The sequence below is a fragment of the Pararge aegeria genome, chromosome 9 (genome assembly GCF_905163445.1).
Source record: "Pararge aegeria chromosome 9, ilParAegt1.1, whole genome shotgun sequence".
Taxonomy (NCBI): Eukaryota; Metazoa; Arthropoda; class Insecta; order Lepidoptera; family Nymphalidae; genus Pararge; species Pararge aegeria.
Window position 1 is genome coordinate 14,675,499 of NC_053188.1, and position 18,065 is coordinate 14,693,563.

The 18,065-nt window shown below is 35.5% G+C and overlaps 1 protein-coding gene across 1 annotated transcript in view; it reads left to right on the plus strand.

Moving 5' to 3' along the window:
* Positions 1–18,065, plus strand: part of LOC120626268 — a 302,249-nt gene that overhangs the window by 269,812 nt on the left and 14,372 nt on the right. The window contains exons 3-6 of the mRNA XM_039893708.1: positions 9,021–9,142; positions 13,981–14,793; positions 14,942–15,082; positions 16,000–16,124. Coding sequence (XP_039749642.1) covers positions 9,021–9,142; positions 13,981–14,793; positions 14,942–15,082; positions 16,000–16,124 — 1,201 coding nt within the window. The remainder of the gene's footprint in view (positions 1–9,020; positions 9,143–13,980; positions 14,794–14,941; positions 15,083–15,999; positions 16,125–18,065) is intronic.

The following is an 18,065-nucleotide window of genomic DNA, read 5'->3' on the forward strand; positions in this document are numbered from 1 at the left end:
GGTCATTGTAGTTTTAAGTGGATATTTTAGTGTTTCGTAATATGTTACGTTAATATAAATATTAAAAGAGTGGGTCAACAACGAATATGTTGTATAGATTAGTTTAATTTGTTGCATATAGAAAATACAGCATGTACATATAGCCGAAACTTAACGCCGAAAAACAGCTTCCTCCAGCCTGACTGTGGGTGAAGTGGACTGGGTTATAATAGTGCGATTATATCAATTTCTCACGATTCTCTACCTCTTAGCTATCGCCCCATAATTTGTCATATCATATCAGATCCCTTGAGGAATCCCTGAAAGAATTCAGGTATCTGATAATAAAATGGTACCGATATACTGAAGTAAATACTTAGAATAAATACAAAATCATAATTTTATCATAGCTTATACAACCTGTAACCGAATACCGTTGAAGGGTGCATAAGTATATTTCATACAAACTATTTCAAAACATTCTAAGTGTTTACTAATGATAACGCTATTGAAGATAGAAGACCGACACGCGCATAGTACCTACGCTACCTGACGCGTACAGTAATAAAGTGACAGGAGTCACTTGATTTTAATTTTGCTGCATCTGATTTCTTTCAGTAATAACTTTGGCAGTTTGTTTAACTTCAAAACTTAGCGTTTTGGCTTAACAGGTAACTCTCAGAGACAGTAAATAATGTACCCATTTCGGTTTTAATTTACTCGTTGTATCAATTCATTAGCTTAGGTGCCGGAATTCTACAGTTTAAGTATTAGTAAGGACTTACTTTCGTCCAAAATTACTAAAAGTCTGAATACTACAGTTTTTGAACAGTGCGTGTCATAAGTGATGACTTACGAAAGAAAATAGAACTAGGAACAAGGCGTTACACAGAAGAACCAGATCACCGAAATAGCAACCAAATGGGTGGGCACATAGCTCGAAGATGGGGTCAAAAGGTGCTGGAGTGGCTACCTTGAGTAGGTTCCTAGTACTGAAAAGCGTTGGCCGCCCAGCCCCTAAATGGACAGCTGGCATCCACAGAGTCGCAAAGAACTCACAGTATACACAGGGCATAAGACTGAGGTTTGTTGAAATCTATCTATGTCCCTCAATCAGTAATTAAGTTTTAGCATCGGTTACTTTAAAGACTGAGCAAAGGGCTTGAAACATATCACATTTATTAATTTTGATTAATAAATGCATTTTTTAATAATATTCTTAAAATGAGCTCATACCGTTACGAAAACCGGCAATCAAGATTTGCTTACGTCATCCATCTCCCGAAACAGATAAACTTTTGACAGGTATATGAGTTTTAGCGTGTTTTCAATATGTTTTCGGTATAACAAATACTCGGAACTACGGTTAGCTTTTAGCGTCAGACACAAATAATTTCCGGTTCACGAATTAACTGAAACCCATACTGGAACAATACTATTGTGCAAACATTGGATAGAGCACTGATGGCACTCGGGGGATGCACAATATATTCTACTGCAATATAGGCATAACAATCGTTGAACAGGGTTTTTGACTAAGGTTAGGCATGAAACGGGAAGATTGCTCCTCTAAGAATAATTACAGACACACATAAAGGTGATTCACATAGAGCATATTGCCCACATATAAGACATTGCCATTTTATCTCGACTTGAGATACATAAGCGACCCGGCTATACCAGAGACAAACGCTATACTTTTCAATTATACATAAAGCACCTAATTTATATGTAAACATTAGTATACACGAAACAGTACTGTAGTGTATCGATACTAATAATTCCAATAAAAAAAACATTAAAACAATATTGTCTTGAATTTGACATAGCTTGTGGCGCCCTCGAAGATTAAATTTGGATTTCTGAAAATCCTTTAACTAACATTATTTAATCGAATTCCACAATCCGAATATCGATTCGAAAACTTTAGAGGAATTATACTTGACGTTATTGTATGCCAATTTATATATTATCTTGAATACTTTGTGTCATTATTTATCCGTAAAAACTCATTTATCAGCAAAAAGTTATAGGTAATAATGAAATGAATCACACCGGTGATAATCTAGTGGTGGATTCAACCTCTCTTTATGGGAGAACCGATGGATGTTGGGGTCCGAAGGTGCTGGAATGCCCACCGCACCGTGCCCACAACAAGGTTTGAGCCGCTGCTGGCAACCGGACCAGGATCGTGGATTATGGAACTTCCTACAAAAGACATAGGTCTTTTCTACCAATTGAAGTCCACTGCTGGGCATAGGCCCAGCAGTGGACTTCAATTGGTAGAATTGATGATGATGATAATGTGGTAATAGTCGTTCGAGTCAGCCCACTAAAACGCATTGGAGCAGCGTGGTGGATCCATGATCTAAAACCGTATCTCCTATGAGATACGAGACCTGTGTTTAGCAATGAGATGTTAATAGGCTGTAGATGATGATGATGGTGAATTAAGAATCAAATCCGGGGCCTTACCGCGGCTCTATCGAGGTCATTAGCTATAAATAAAAAGCACAGTAAATAAGCAATTATAATTATGCATTTAAAACATCGGTATGATATATGATATGATAGGTCCCTTATGAGATGGCCGCGGCCAGGGACAAGCCGAATTCTCGACTTGTTTCCAAGATGAATAATGGCCTTTGGAAATTGCGCTCCCTAATAACTTCGTTCCCCCAGTTTTTACTGTTGAGACACCCGAACACGGCCTGGGGCATGTTAGATGGCTTATAATAAATTTACTGGTCAAGTATGTGCCAAAACTGTTAAAACAAACTGGCGTGGGTAGTGGTGGTGTCGTGGTGGGTTATATCTTTGGTCCGTCAATTATAAAAATATTTTACCTCTAGTTGGGGGTATTCCATCCAACAAGAGGTAAAATCAGCATTAATTTGTTAATTTATTGCAAGTAGGCCTATTTTATAAGCACCTTTGAAACGTTAAGTCAGTCTGGTTGTAGCGCCTCTACTGAGGATTCTTTAAAAAAACCTCCAATAAACTTATTAATGTACATATTTTTATAGTATTTTTTTATTATATCCCAAGTGTTAAAAAGAAAAGCGTAGTTCTAACTAGAAACAACAAGTTTGTAATTTTTAGTCTATCGAGAAAATTTTAGTGAATCATATAAGTGGATTAACAGTTTAATTGACAACTACTGCAAACCACCATTTTAACCTTTCAGAATAGCGCCGCCATATTTAATTTTTTCCAAAAGAATTTTAGCTAATGTCACGAAAGATTATGTCAGTGTGGCGCTCGCCACATCAGGATTCTAACGATAATTTTATCTCAAATCTGTTCATGCTTTTATTCTTACAAAACCATGCGGATTGCATGCCACAAAAAACCTCCAATAAATAATAATGAATTTTTACAAACGAAGATTTGATTCATTAACCAATGTTTTTTTTTTTGAAATGGTAGAGTTATGGTAAAATTGTATGTATTAAATGTGCATGCATATACACATTTTATCAAGCATTATACTTATTGCTTACATAGCATGAGATCGATTAAATTGGTAATCAGTATACCAACGATACGGAAGGTTCTATTTTTGATTACAACCATTCTCTTCGTCAGACATTCCTGAAATATCCCCAAAAGTTTCATTGGTACCCAACCTAAATTTTACGAAAGAAATCGACGGGAAAATCAGTTTTCCTTACCTATTCTCGCACAGATATATTTGGGAAATCGGTTTGTTGATGTTTACTCGATTTGTTTCTCACGTTTTTACGCACCGAAAACTTTTTTGAAATTTCACGCGTGATCAAACTTTTTACGTTGAATTGGTTGGCCAATATTTATTGTTGTGTAACGGTTTTATAAGAAAAGTGTGTTGGGTTTTAGAGCATATACCTACCATGCTGTGCCAATGCAGGTTTGGCTTTAACGATTATTATCATACTGTTATTATCATAATTTTATCTATAAAATTTTTAAATGAATAAAAATTGCAATATTTAATAAAAAATTGTAATATATAATGAAATAATATTCATTTATTTGCTTCATTATTAATGTCATGCTTATAAAAGCAACTTTGCAAATATTGCAATTTTTAGACACAACAACCATTTCGTCATGCAAAACTTTAACTTAAAACGCAGTGCACGCCACAGAACAATTTTGTGCGTTTTTACAACTTGATTTGCTCCACTTGTATTAGTCGTAGACCACCTTGTATTCCTTGACGTATGGACTATACAACAAAAAATGTGTGCGTGTACTAGTGTACACACGTAAAAATGGAAACTTCTTAAAGACCTTATTTTTCGAAAAATGATCTACTGCAACTTTACAGAAACTGGTTAAATAAAGTTAAATTAGATAAAGTTTAACAAAAGGCTTTTATTATCATGGACATGAATACAAATGATACAATTATGTCATTTTACTTTATTACTACTAAGATTATTACAGCTTTAATTTAATTGTAATATTATTATTATGGCTTATGGTAACTGAAATATGAAATATAAATATAAATAAATAAATATACTACGACAATACAGACATTGCCATCTAGCCCTAAAGTAAGCTTGTGTTATGCGTACTAAATGACTGAAGAATATTTTTATGAATAGGTAATATAAATAAAATACTTATAATATACATATAAACACCCAGACACTGAAAAACACTTATGTTTATCACACAAATATTTTCCCGTTGTGGGAATCGAACCCACGGCCTTGGACTCAGAAAGCAGGGTCGCTGCCCACTGCGCCAGTCGGCCGTCGAATATTGTTTACATTCCATAAAAACTCCAGCAATTTTAGTGCCGGATCTTGTTGTTAATGTTTGAGGACTTTTTTTAATAATATATAAAATTCAAATAATCTTTCAAAAATTCAACTAGCTTCAAAGTTTTTTCTGATGCAGATCGGTTTTTTATCATTATTGCAACCGAGTAAAGAGGCACGAAGAGGGAGGAGGAAGAAAAAAATAATAATATCGTCCAACTTCTGATTTGGAGATATATAAAGTGCAACAATCAAAATATTCATCCTATTTTCCATTTGGCATTGAGCCATACATAAGTCAGGAGAAAGAACAGAAAAATCTATCGATGAGGTTACAATGTTAACAACATCATTAATATTATGATATATTCTTACGTCTTCAGCCGTTTAAATTTTGCAATGCATTTAAAGTTCGAATAAACTCGAATCAACCGTGGTTGGGACAAGAAAAAGACAGCGCGTAACGAAAAAAAGTGACGCGTAACTGAAAAATGTTACACTAAATTTTTTTCCAACCCCGATAAAGAAGTTTCACTTCAAAAATATATTTTATTTCAAAACCACAAAAATATTTTAGTTCCTTAGATTAATGCATTTAACCAAACGAACAAAAATTCAGCTTTATAATGCTATACGTACAGATAATATTAGTGTAGACGTGTGTGTGTATAGTGTGCACAGTGTACACACACGACATGCGTGTATATCATCGTGTGCATTACGAGTATAAATGTTGCAACTAGTGACGTGTGTAAACCTGCTCGGTATCATAAAGTGCTCACGTGCTGACTCTACATCAGCGTTGTTAAGGCAGAGTTGATTTATTGCTCTACCGCCTCTACATTTTAACGCCTGCGATCAAAGTTGTAGGTTTAACTTCTGTTTTTTAAACCCGCAGTACTTTCGTTCGTACAGGCTTCGTTGGTAAAAGTTGTTTGGAAGAATATTGTGGTTTCTAAAAACAACTTCAAAAGCGACTTTAAAGTAAGTACATAAATATTGTTTTTACCTATTAATCAATTTCCGATCCGATCCTATTTTACGTTGTTTCTAACGCCTCATTTAGCGTTAGCACTCGGAAGTAGTAGACAGTGGTTTATGTCAGGAGGCTTTCTACCATCGCTTAAAGCAGTATTATTTTAAGGTTACAGTTTATTAGACATCACTGAACGTCCTTTTAAGAAGAAGAAGAAGAAGAAGCACTTAATTGTACTTATAACATACATGAAAAGAAACAGTAAGAAGTTTACAGTAAAAAACAATGTAGACATGCAAAGGCCGCCTTATGGCAAGCAATCTCTTACAGGCAAGTTTTGTACACAGGATTTAAAGCAAGAGAACGGAATAGTGCCAAGAGTGTTAATTAGTTAGTTGTTTAATGTATAGATACATATACATACATAATTAATATAATAATATACGTAAAAGTATTATTATTATTCCCAAAGTATATTATGTTAAAAATATTAAAATAATACTGCTTACTGCGTAGAAAGCCCTCGGACTTATTATAAAACAGGACAGATATATTATAAATAAAGCGAATAAAAAATTAAAAGTCGCCCGCTAATGAGTAACTACTGTTAACAACAGTATTAAATTAGATTTGCGAAAAATTATCTAAATTAGTATTAATAATTGTTGAAATCGAGGAATATGAACTGTATGTAAAATTTATGACACACAACAATTTTAAAATTATAATATAAATACTGAGTGGGTGAATTTGAAATCAAGTGAGCGACTAAATTGTAAACGAGCGATAGCCGATGAGTTAAATGCTCGAAAATGTGAAGTCTCATTGTCCCCTTCGTACTTTTACTATCTGATGTTAGGCAAGAGTACCTTTAGTAAGATTCATACACTTTTAGCTAACAACAACTTTTAATGACTACAACACAATTATTTGCTCACATAGTATTTTAGTAAGCCATATTCAGTAATTGCGGTTTGCGAACTTTGATATACGAGTAAAGTAGCATTCGATAATTTAAATAGTAAGTTCCTGCAGGCATAACTAAAACCATATTTACCGCGAACGAAATCACCGATAGTATCTAGTAAATATATAAAGCTCTCAAATTATAGTCAGGAACTTCGAAGAACAAACTCGTATATCCATATTACCACCGGTCTTCGGGCAAGTGTCATTATTCAGGAAACTTTGTAACGTGTGTAAAAGCAAGGAAGCTGCTGCGAGACCAAAGTGCTCACGTACTGACTGTAAATCAGTGTTATATGGACGCTGATATATTGGCATTACACTTAAAAGGGCGTTCAAAACGTTGGTCCAGGGGTTGCATTTTCGATTAGGTACAACGAGTTCCTGCGTTCGATTCTCGCGTGGCCATTTAAACGCTCACCAAAATAATTAGAATAAATGAATGAATACACTTTTATTGTACACCACATAAAAATACAGGTAAAAATATAAATAACTAGTTAACACGATGTATACAATTAGGCGAAAACATAATTTTTTTTTTTCTTTTATACTACGACAATACATACATCACAATCTAGCCTCAAAGTAAGCGTAGCTTGTGTTATGGGTACGAAGATAGCTGATGAATTTTTTTTTAGAATACAATACACATAAATACTTATAATATACAGATAAACGCCCAGACACTGAAAAACATTCATGTTCATCACACAACCATTTTCCAGTTTTGGGAATCGAACCCACGACCTTGGACTTAGAAACCAGGGTCACTGCCCACTGCGCCACTCGGCCGTCAAATATGTTAATGTTAGTATTTACTCCTAATATGTTATTTTTAAAAGAACTTCAAAGCGGTACAGAATACCTGCGTTTTCTGTACATTAGTATCCGCAACATTCGTCTGAGTTAGAACCTATTTTTTTTAGAGCTTCTTGTGACAGAGTTCGTCGGGGAAGCACTACAATCGTGCTTATTTCTGCCGCTAAGCAGCATTGAAGGTGTGTTCCGGTCTGAAGGGCGTTGCGGGTTTAATTACAGGCACATGAGACTTCACATCTACGCCCCCGATTGATGGACACAGGGAAACATTTCGCAGGGTGTGTTTCTTTTATGCCCTGCGAAGTGCTGCTCTTTTTATAGGCGATGGTTTTCCACCTACCATCAGGTGCTTGGTCCATCAATTATTAATTATAAAAAAAAAAAAATTAGAGACTCACGACATAATTAATTATTAAATTATAAGTTAACCGTTCTGTATGTGTTGTTCTAGTAAATAAACATGATATTCTATTATATTCTTTTAAGACAATGATACGTCATTTATTGTCAATAGAATATAATAGAATGCATGCATTTCCAATTCAGCGTACATAAGAAATATGTGATTAATAAATGATCATAAAATGTAATGTTATTTGTCTATGCTAATACTATTATAAATGGGAAGGTGTGTATGTTGTTTAAATGCACGGATTTTTATCAAAAATCGTAAAATAATAGCCTGCCCGAATGATGAATTTTTGAAATTTATGAAATGAAAATTCATCATTTGGGCTTTTTAAAATAAAGCAGAGAAAGTCCTAGCGAGTGTGCCACAAATCGCAACTAAGTCATGTCTGACGGGTACAGCATTTGTATTTCATTTTCACGGACTTCAAACTCGAAGAAGGTTTAAGATTAGATAGTGTTTTTCTGTTTGTTAACCGATTACTCCAGAAATTAGAATTTTTTATGGTCTAATCTGGCGGGAGGTTTCGTCTCCCAGTCAGCCGTGGCTAGCTACCACCCTGCGGACAAAAACGTGCCGCTAAGCTAAATTGCGTAGCGTTTCGCTACGATGCCGTGTAAGCACCGCAGATTGTCGGCATGGGTTAATATATAACTGCTATACTCCGAACAGGTTTACATGCATCTTAAGAAGACTCAGAGTCATTCGACGAACGATGGTGTGAGCTATGTTATGTGATATTGATTTCTGATTTGATACCATATCTCTACGGTTTCAAATCAGAAATAGGAGATCCATAAAATAACTAAAAAATAAATTTAAAAAATGAAACTAGGGTTGCTAGGATAGCTCAACGAGTCGCAAAGACCTTGGAGCACCTCGAATGGCGACCCCACACAAGTTAACGCAGCGTTAGTCGACCCCAACGAGGTGGACAGACGACATCGAACGAGTCGCTGGAAGCCGCTGAAAACTGGAACTCCCTACAAAAAACCTATGTCAAGCAGTGGACGTCACGTCAATTTGTTGATGTGATGATGATGATGATGACTTCACCTTTATATTAGAGTCAGGGGAAATAAAGAATCTAATAAACATATTCCGCTTGTTGCAGAAAGTTTCGAATAGTGCTGCAGCCAGATCCGACCTCCGTGTTCGCGGAAGGCGTGCAGTTCCATTCCTCAGCCGGGCCCATCGACTACAACACCAAGCTTGTTTACTCCGGGAAGCTGGAAGGTAACTTACCTTACTTTTATCCTTTTTTTCAATAAACCTTAGCAGTCAAAAATCTGTCTATATTCAAACACACATAGAGAAGGAACTTTGGACGCGTACATATTTGATATGATGAATGATGCCTTCTTTCACTGAGAAACAATCCTTACTAATCTTTACTTAATATTATAAATGCGTAGGTGTGTTTGTTTATTTGTTTGTTTTCCCTTCCTTCACGCTCTAACTATCAAGTTTAAAAGACGAAGAGTAACTTAGTTTACTTTTTATCCCAGGAAAACAAACATTTGTCATGGAATACGTTAAATAAGTAATAAACCCTATTTAAGAAAAAGAATCCCCGTGTTTCTGAAACAAATCATATTGTTTCCGATATATGTGATATGTCACGGAAACAATATGATTTGTTTCTGTAAACACTACGTGTTTAGCGGTATGTTGCAGTGCTCTTGCGATGTGGAGTACCTACAGAAACAAATAACAGTAAGAGGTTCACAGTAAAACATAATGTAGACATGCAAAGGTGGCCTTATTGCTGCAAGCAATCTCTATAAAAGACTATTATACCATCTTTTTCTCAAAAAAATCTAGGCACCACATAACATCACGACTTCCTCGGCCGACATGACCTAATCAATTGACTGTGAGGATAGCAGTTTCTGAAACAATGTTTCGGAAACTAATGAAACATTTACGTGATGTCTGAGAAACAATGTGTATCCAAAACATTGTTTTTCTTTAAAAACAAGGCTTTATAGTAACAACTATACCTATAGATAGAAGATATATGACTGCCAGTGGCCATTTTATAATAAGGATTATTCTTTTTTAATGTGCACACAAACTAGAACAGTAAATGTCTACAAGCGGGAGATAAGCTTTCGTATAATCCCGTTAATTACACGCATTTACATAAATAAACCGTTGCTTTTTATGTGGGGTTTCTTTGCACTTTGATTTGCCACAGCAATTACATTAAATGCAGGCACTCGTCCCCTCCCTTATTGTTAGGAAGCTAATAGAATAGGGTCAATTAATGGAATATGCACACTTTATTTATCAACTGTTGTATAGCTATTTTGTAACAGAGCTCGTTCAGGGAAATAGTCGCCGCCAAGCAGCATTTCTGTGTTCCGCTGTGAAGGGCGTGGTTGCTGGTTAAATGGCACATGAGGCTTAACACAGATTTACGCTTCAGGTTTGATACAGGGTGGCACGCTGCAGGACGTATTCCTTGCATGCCCTGCGCACTGTTGATTTGTTTAAAGGCGATCGTTTTCCAGTTTCGTTCATCTGGTAGTTCCGAGTGGAACATCTATTTGGTCCAACAGTTATTGCAACAACATTATGCTACTGTTCAAATAATCATCATCAACATCTTCAACACATTATTGGATCGGCATTGATCGGAATTAAGAGGGTTTAGGTTGAGTTAAACGCTGGCCTGCGGTTTGTTAGAGTTTACGCGTCTTTTAAAACATAATGGAGAACACTTGATCATACAGATTTTGCGTTCTTCACGATGTTTTCCTTCGCCGTTAAAGGAAATAAATAAAACCATATATTACACATATTTCTTCTTTCCACTCTATCGTTGAGTCGGGAAAATTCAAGTATATATATTGTAGTTGCGTTTACGCTAGGGCAGGTGCAGGAAAACGAAATTAGTAGCGTTAAAAGAATTTGCGTTTATTCCTCCTTCCAAATTGTAACAATGAGTTGCAGAATTAAATTCTAACGTTCTTTAAAATTGTCTATAATGAGACTAACGTCTCACTGACATTAAAACACAGAAAAGTCAAAGTCACAGCGCTGTTACCGGCTGTTACTATATCAATGCGTTCCGTTTCGCGCAAACATAAATCTTAAACAGGAAAATATAAAACCAAGGAAACGTACTGTCGTATTAATATGATGAAGTATAGAATAATTCATAACAATAATTTGCAATTGAATAGCAGCACGGTCATTTATTATTCACGCCGCATGAGATGCGAATACGATTTGATTACAGAGTACATTCGTATAGGATGTCTTGATTAGATATATGCGTACTATAATTACCAACGTCTCGACCCAATTAGGCGTCGATCACGACAAATGTAGCATCGCACAGCCGAATAAGCGACTATTAGGTATCCTTGAGATTTATGACTGCGGTTTATATCTGTCCAATTTGCTCGTTGGCAATGATTTAAATCGTTAGATATGCCTTGCCGCGTATCCATTATGCAGTCTTGCATTCAAAATGCATGAAAGTTCCTAGTGTGAGATTTTCTACCTACGTTTAGTTATTTGATACCGTGGAAGTTAACTACGATGTATATGGCATAGAAAGAGCTCCATTTAGTGACGATACTGCTTCCCAGTATCTAAACTAGATGGCGCTCTTTTGATACCATATAAATCGTGGTTAACACTCACGCGATCGAATTAGTAAACGTAGAACAAACACTAGGCACCCCTCAATGTTAGATTCATTCGGTTGATAATATTAGATCCTTACATATGAATCCGCTTCCACAATAGCCTTCAGTTCTTCATTATCAACTTTCCGGCTGTCCACGGGGCTTGTTCTGCAGGTCGAAATGTCCGAAAAGAAAACGTTGGAACCAAAAAGTCACTGTAGTTTCTTTTGCGATACCTCCGCCATACAAATTAATCCTTCGAGCTGTTTCTGCAGCACGGTGCCACGATGGAACTCGTAACGAAATATTTCAACTGTACTGCGATCACCAAACCGTTTGTCCAGCGCGATCGTGGTGATTATGGGCGAACCCTTCCGTTGAAAGAGGCCTTTAGACCAGCAGTTGTCTGTTATAACTATACGACATTATACTGTATGTGTATGTCTACACTTTTCTTCCTATTTTACATATCGCCAGACAAAATTATTTCAATTATCTTTATGGTGTTTCAAATCCCACTCTATCGCACATTTCCGCGTCGTCAAGATAATAAATTACGGACGGGTAGCAAACTTCAATATTCCGTGCCTTTAGTACGAAATTACACAGCTCGAGAATGTCTATTGTTTTCGAGTATCGAAACACTATAAGATCGAAATAAACTGGACTTATTTGTGATGATTCTAAATTGTAAATTGTTTACTACCTTACGATTTTTAATCCACATACATTCCACTAGAAGCGCTGGCTGTAGATGAATAAATTGCATTTGGTTTATTATTTAATTTTATTTTAGTAACATACTATAAACATTATGGTATATTTTAATTTTTTTTTAAATCCGGTGTTGAAAAGTTTTTATATACGTAATGCAATACTTTAAAACAAAGAGCATTACTTCCATTTTACTGTAACTCTCGTGTTTACACCTTTTAACATACGTGCAATCAGTTTAGCTTTGCTAAGACAAACCCACTTGCCAAGCTTAAAAATCCTTGGGGCGAATCTTTGTATGGATTGATACAAAAGGATAAAGAGACAAGTTCAACGTAATCAGATAAGAAATAAAGAGGGCCGAAGAGATAAACATAGTAACAGTCATACCCTCAATGATTTGAAATTGATACCCATAGAAAAGACAACAAGGGGATGTCCCTGTGAGATGATTAGAAGAGGACGTCAGTTATTTCAGATGATTATAGGTTATGGATACCAACTCGAAAACTGTAAACGCTTGCGAAGTGTACGATTTTGTACTAAGGGCGCTGTAGCAAACTTAATAAAACGAAATTACGAGGTGCGACCCATCTGCTACATTCAAGACAAAGTGAAATTTGATGAAATTAGTTCACAAGTTTAATGGAGTGTGCTTCTCCGGAGTTTGACTTTCTTGTCTCCGGCATCACACACAACGGAGTCACCCCATTTAAATATTAATACTGTACATACGCAATAATACTCTTCAGTATATTGCTATTACCGTACATAACATGTATTTAACATCCCGCGGGAATGATCGTCGGATAATTTGCCGGAATAAAAAGTATCCTGTGTCCATATTCAGGAAGCATGTAATGTCTATACGAAATTTCTTCAAGATCGGTGCTGTGGTTAAACCGTAAACACGTAACAAACAAATATACTTTCCCATTTATAATATGACTAGAACAATAGATTGTGGTTCATTGTTTAACATGGATCTCCGCAAAGTAACGGCCGCGTTTATTCAGCATTGTGTTAAAGCTAATTAGCTTCATACTCTCGTACCCAAAGGTCGTCAAAATATTACAAAGCGCGAGGAGCGGTTTGCAATTAAGGTTATTTATGAGCGGTTTTGAGCAGCGAGTACAACTTTTGATTTTGATACATTTAGATGCCCAGAGGCTCTTTGCGCCTCGACTAAGTTTGCATTAAATATAGCACCCCATTTATTCGGTCGCCCATCAGTCCCTTTAAAGCAGTGACTGTTTCATTAAATTGTGAAACTGCTAGACTAATAAATAAATCTCACTTATCTTGAAGCATGATATGAGAAGTACCCATAGCTTCATTTGGTTTCGGGTATGAGGAAAACTCGGAAATTGTTTTGGGTTGGATCGTAAGCAAAAAAAAAGACAAAATTTATCACTCTAATAATAAACAATATCATTTCACATGTTTGATTTAATCTACATAAATAAAATCCCTAACAACGAAATCCTATTGTGATCTTGTTTATTACGAGTATGCAGTTTCCAAACGAAATCTGATTTTTTTTTTGCAGTGGAGTCACTATTTAATTATATCGATTCGCATTTGTTCTTTAATGTTCAACCCACGTAAACTTTTAAGATTTTTAAGTGTGACATGCCAAAACGCGACCTTATTTCCATGGCTTCTAATCTATTATTCAAATATGGAGTATTTAGATTTATTATGTGTGTTTTGTTTCAGATGACGATTCTTCACTGGTTTACGGGGTCATAACCGCTGACGGTCTCTTCGATGGAACAATATGGACTCCCACTGAAGAATATTACATCGAACCTCTCTCACGGTACGACGTCAACCATCCTTCCATGCATAGTGTCATCTACAGAAGATCAGACGTGGAGCATCCCCATGCTGGCCACGAAAACCCTCCCTGTGCTTCACATCTTCTCCACATAAAGGGCAAGCTCGGATACCAAGGAGAACTGTTCAATTTTACTGACCAAGTAACAGTTGAAGAAGTGCCCTTCAACAATTACACAGAAGACTTGAAAAGCGAAATAAACAGACGAAAGAAGCGTTGGCTTCCCGATGACGAAATGCAAGACGATGAGCCAAAGAAAAATCCAGAACTACCGTTAGACTTAGATGTCCCGTACACCAGTAATAGTGATCCATTTGATAAGTTTAGTACGAGAAAACCAAAAACCAAAATCGATAAAAGTAACCTCATAACTAAAGTGCGACTCGATTCAGAGGAATCTAGACCGAAGCCAAAGACGCATGTCGAAGTGATAAAGACTAAAGCAGGTGTTGTGACTGTTAGTAAAGATATAGTTAAGAAGGAGCCAGTAGGGTATACTATATTATCCGCAAACGCGAGTGACGATGGAAGACACGTGAACAAAAGAGCTACGGTAGACCCGAGAAAAACAACTTGCTTAGTATATTTACAGGCTGACCATATGTTTTATCAGAGATATGGTTCGGAGGAAGCGTGTATAGAAGTTATGACCCGCCATGTTCAGAAAGTTAATGCGATATATAAAGTCACAGGTAACTAAAACGGATTATTAATTTAATTACTAAAATGTTTAAGTAGTAGCTTAAAGAAGCCTAATTTCGAAAATAAATGTCGCATTAAATTAATCTTGACTTCATTTAAATAACCTTTCGAGTTATAGGACTTTTTATTTTGTTTTAGATTTCAATCAAGATGGAAAACCGGATAACATTACGTTTATGATCAAAAGAATTAAGGTCCACACGCTAGACGCTCTGAAAGACCCAGCCTACAGGTTTCCAAATAATTATGGCGTAGAGAAGTATTTGGAACTTTTTTCAGGTAATAATGAGTGTCTTAACAAGTTTTCGGTGATTATTTTGTTTATTAGCTTAATATTGACTTAAAATTGTTATTTATGCAAGCAACAGTTTCGTGATGAGGGTAATTTTACGCGAGTGCTATTTTTTATACGATGCTAGTATTCCATGTCAATATGAATTAGTTTTGAAGTTTAAAATTCGATCTTCTCGTTACGAGAGTAGATAAAGAATATATGAGGTATATAGGTATATAGGGGTGTATAAAAAGTATGTATCTATTTATTATGAAAAATAATATTATTTTCTCTTGAAATTGAAATACAAGGAAACGCTTTTAGCATTTAATTCCCATTTTGCTTCTCTTTTACAAATGTGAACGGAATACCCTAATTTATCCTGATTATTTAGTACCTATTCAGAAGATTAATTTATTGTCGCTTTTAGGGTTTCGTTACAAAAATGGCAAAAACGATCCGTAGGGTGCAACCAGACAGATGTAGCAAAGCAGTGAATGAGGTCAAAGCTAGGCTATGATGCTATGTTACCTTTTCCACTATTGCTGAGCTTAGCACATTTGAAATAGCACGTGAAATCGATAAACCGATTTTGATTTTGTTTTTTATTTGTTTGAAAGATTAATTCGTTTGGATGTTTGATGAAAATCGGATGGCCGCCGCCACAAAACAGCAAATTTTATATTTTTCTCACAATATAGGTTTAAAATAAAAAGGCTTGACTAGCAGAATTAACTTTACCATACACAATGATAAATTTAAAATCCAAGATGGCTGCCACCACTTTTACAGTTTTTTTTTTTATTCCTTTAATATGGGTATGAAATAAAAGGGCTTCATTAGTAGAATACTGTACTCTATATTGAAAGGGAATAATTTAGTGGCGGGTTAATTTTTAATTTATGATTAATGTTATTTTCAGAGGAAGACTACGACGCGTTTTGTTTGGCGTACATGTTCACATACCGCGACTTTGAAATGGGCACGTTGGGTTTGGCCTGGACGGGTGATCTGAAGAACGCCGGGGGAGTCTGCGAAAAGAATGGCGTTAGTATATTTGATCAGTTATCTCTAATACCTATGTCTCTTTTTTAGGTCTGTTGCTTGCTTTAACTTTCCTAGCGAGGTCCGTAATGTTTTTTAAAGTGACAAATAAGCCGAAAGCACTTAGCCAAATTAAGTGGATACTTGGACCGTACATAGATAGTTTCCATTTCTTGAATTAGTCCTGCTTCCACTGGGAATTATCGTTGAGTGCATCCGACTAATGTACTAACTAAACCAGTAGCCTTAGTACAAGATTTGCTAACTCGCAAACGATGAGCCGTTTTGGCAGTCAAAGAAAAATAGGTCTTATGTAATTCTTATTAGAATCGCAAATTGTAAATTCATTTTGTAAATTTTAACTTCAATTCCATATCATTAAGATGCATTTTACTCTTAACTCTTTTATGAAACCCCTACTTTTCTATAAGAGCTTCGAATGGTAAAAGCATATAACTGAAAAAAGTCACGTTATATTAGCAAACTTATCAAAATTAAAAGGCATTGTTGGCCTCGTGGAAGGAAAATACATTAACGTTTTAGTACTCGTAATAACGGCCCTTGACCGAAATAAACGAAACCGTTAAAGCCTAATGTAGTTAGCTCATTTCCTGGATATCAACTACAGCATAATATGCCGTTTTCCCATCTGGTTTTTGATGCTTTTCAAGTGTTCCTTCCAACTTATGATCCTCTAGTACTTGTTATCACGTTGTCTTAAGATCGTGACCTTTACGGATTGACGGAACGACGGACGTTGCAATTTGCAATTTTCATTTTTGATGCATTCTAGGAGTCCTATAATTGACATTTTATGTTTTTAAGTGTCTTACCTAAAAAAATTGTGTATAATATCAGTATCCTAACCTAACTTAACCTAATTATAAAAATGAAAACAACCAAAATTCTCAATAATGATTAAATTTACATTATTTTTATTTTATCACTAATTTTTGATAACCTGCTAATAAAACGCACTTGAAATTTTGAGAGCTAACTTTAAAACATTTATACTGAGAATTTAACTGAATCGTGTAAAACAACGGACATTCGAGTCAGAAATATACACGCAAAATGTTTAACAATTTTTTTATTGACATTTTTTATTCGTATATTGTTATGTGTCGGCAATAAAGTTAACAAAACAAACAAGCAACTATATCTTTCGCTGTGAAGACAAACTATATAGATTTATAAATAGCTAATAACTTCCTTCAACTCATTTAGCAGCGGAAGGTATTTTTCGTAATAGAAATATGATATTAATAATTGAATATTAAATTAAAACACCGTAAATCCATGTGACTGACAAAAGTGGATTTACATGTTGACTATTGTTCTCGCTTTTGTTCTATACAAAGCGAGGCTGAAATGCCAGAATGTACCTACAACGTAAGCCTGCTATTCAGTTCAGGTGCAACTCGATTCCGTACCTCTGAACTAATTTGTTTTTTTCTCACTACAGTAGTTTCTACGAAATATCGTGCATTTTACAAAAGTTAACCGCAACGGTAAGAATAAGCATGGATTTCGGATGTAGGTACGATATAATATTGTAGGGGCGCATGTTTAATGGACGAGCTTCGAAAAGTCGATGTATGCACCGACTCGCATCAATGTTGCTGAATCAGAAGGAATATAGTTTTCATTTGTTACCAAATCAAAACAATAAATATTAAATTCTAACACGTATAAACAAAAATAAGACAATATTCAGGTTCGTCTTTTCTCTTAAGAAACAGATAGTGTGAGTTATATCAATAAATACCTGAATCGTTTTTAAATATTCGTTAAGTAGTAGTGAGCCTTTTGTAACAAAGCTCGTCTGAGGAAGTATGCTGCCATGCTTATTTCTGCCGTCAAGCAGCAATGTTTCCTTCTAAATTACTTGGTTGGTAACATTACAGTTGGTAACACTACTAGCACATGAGATTTAGTACCTAC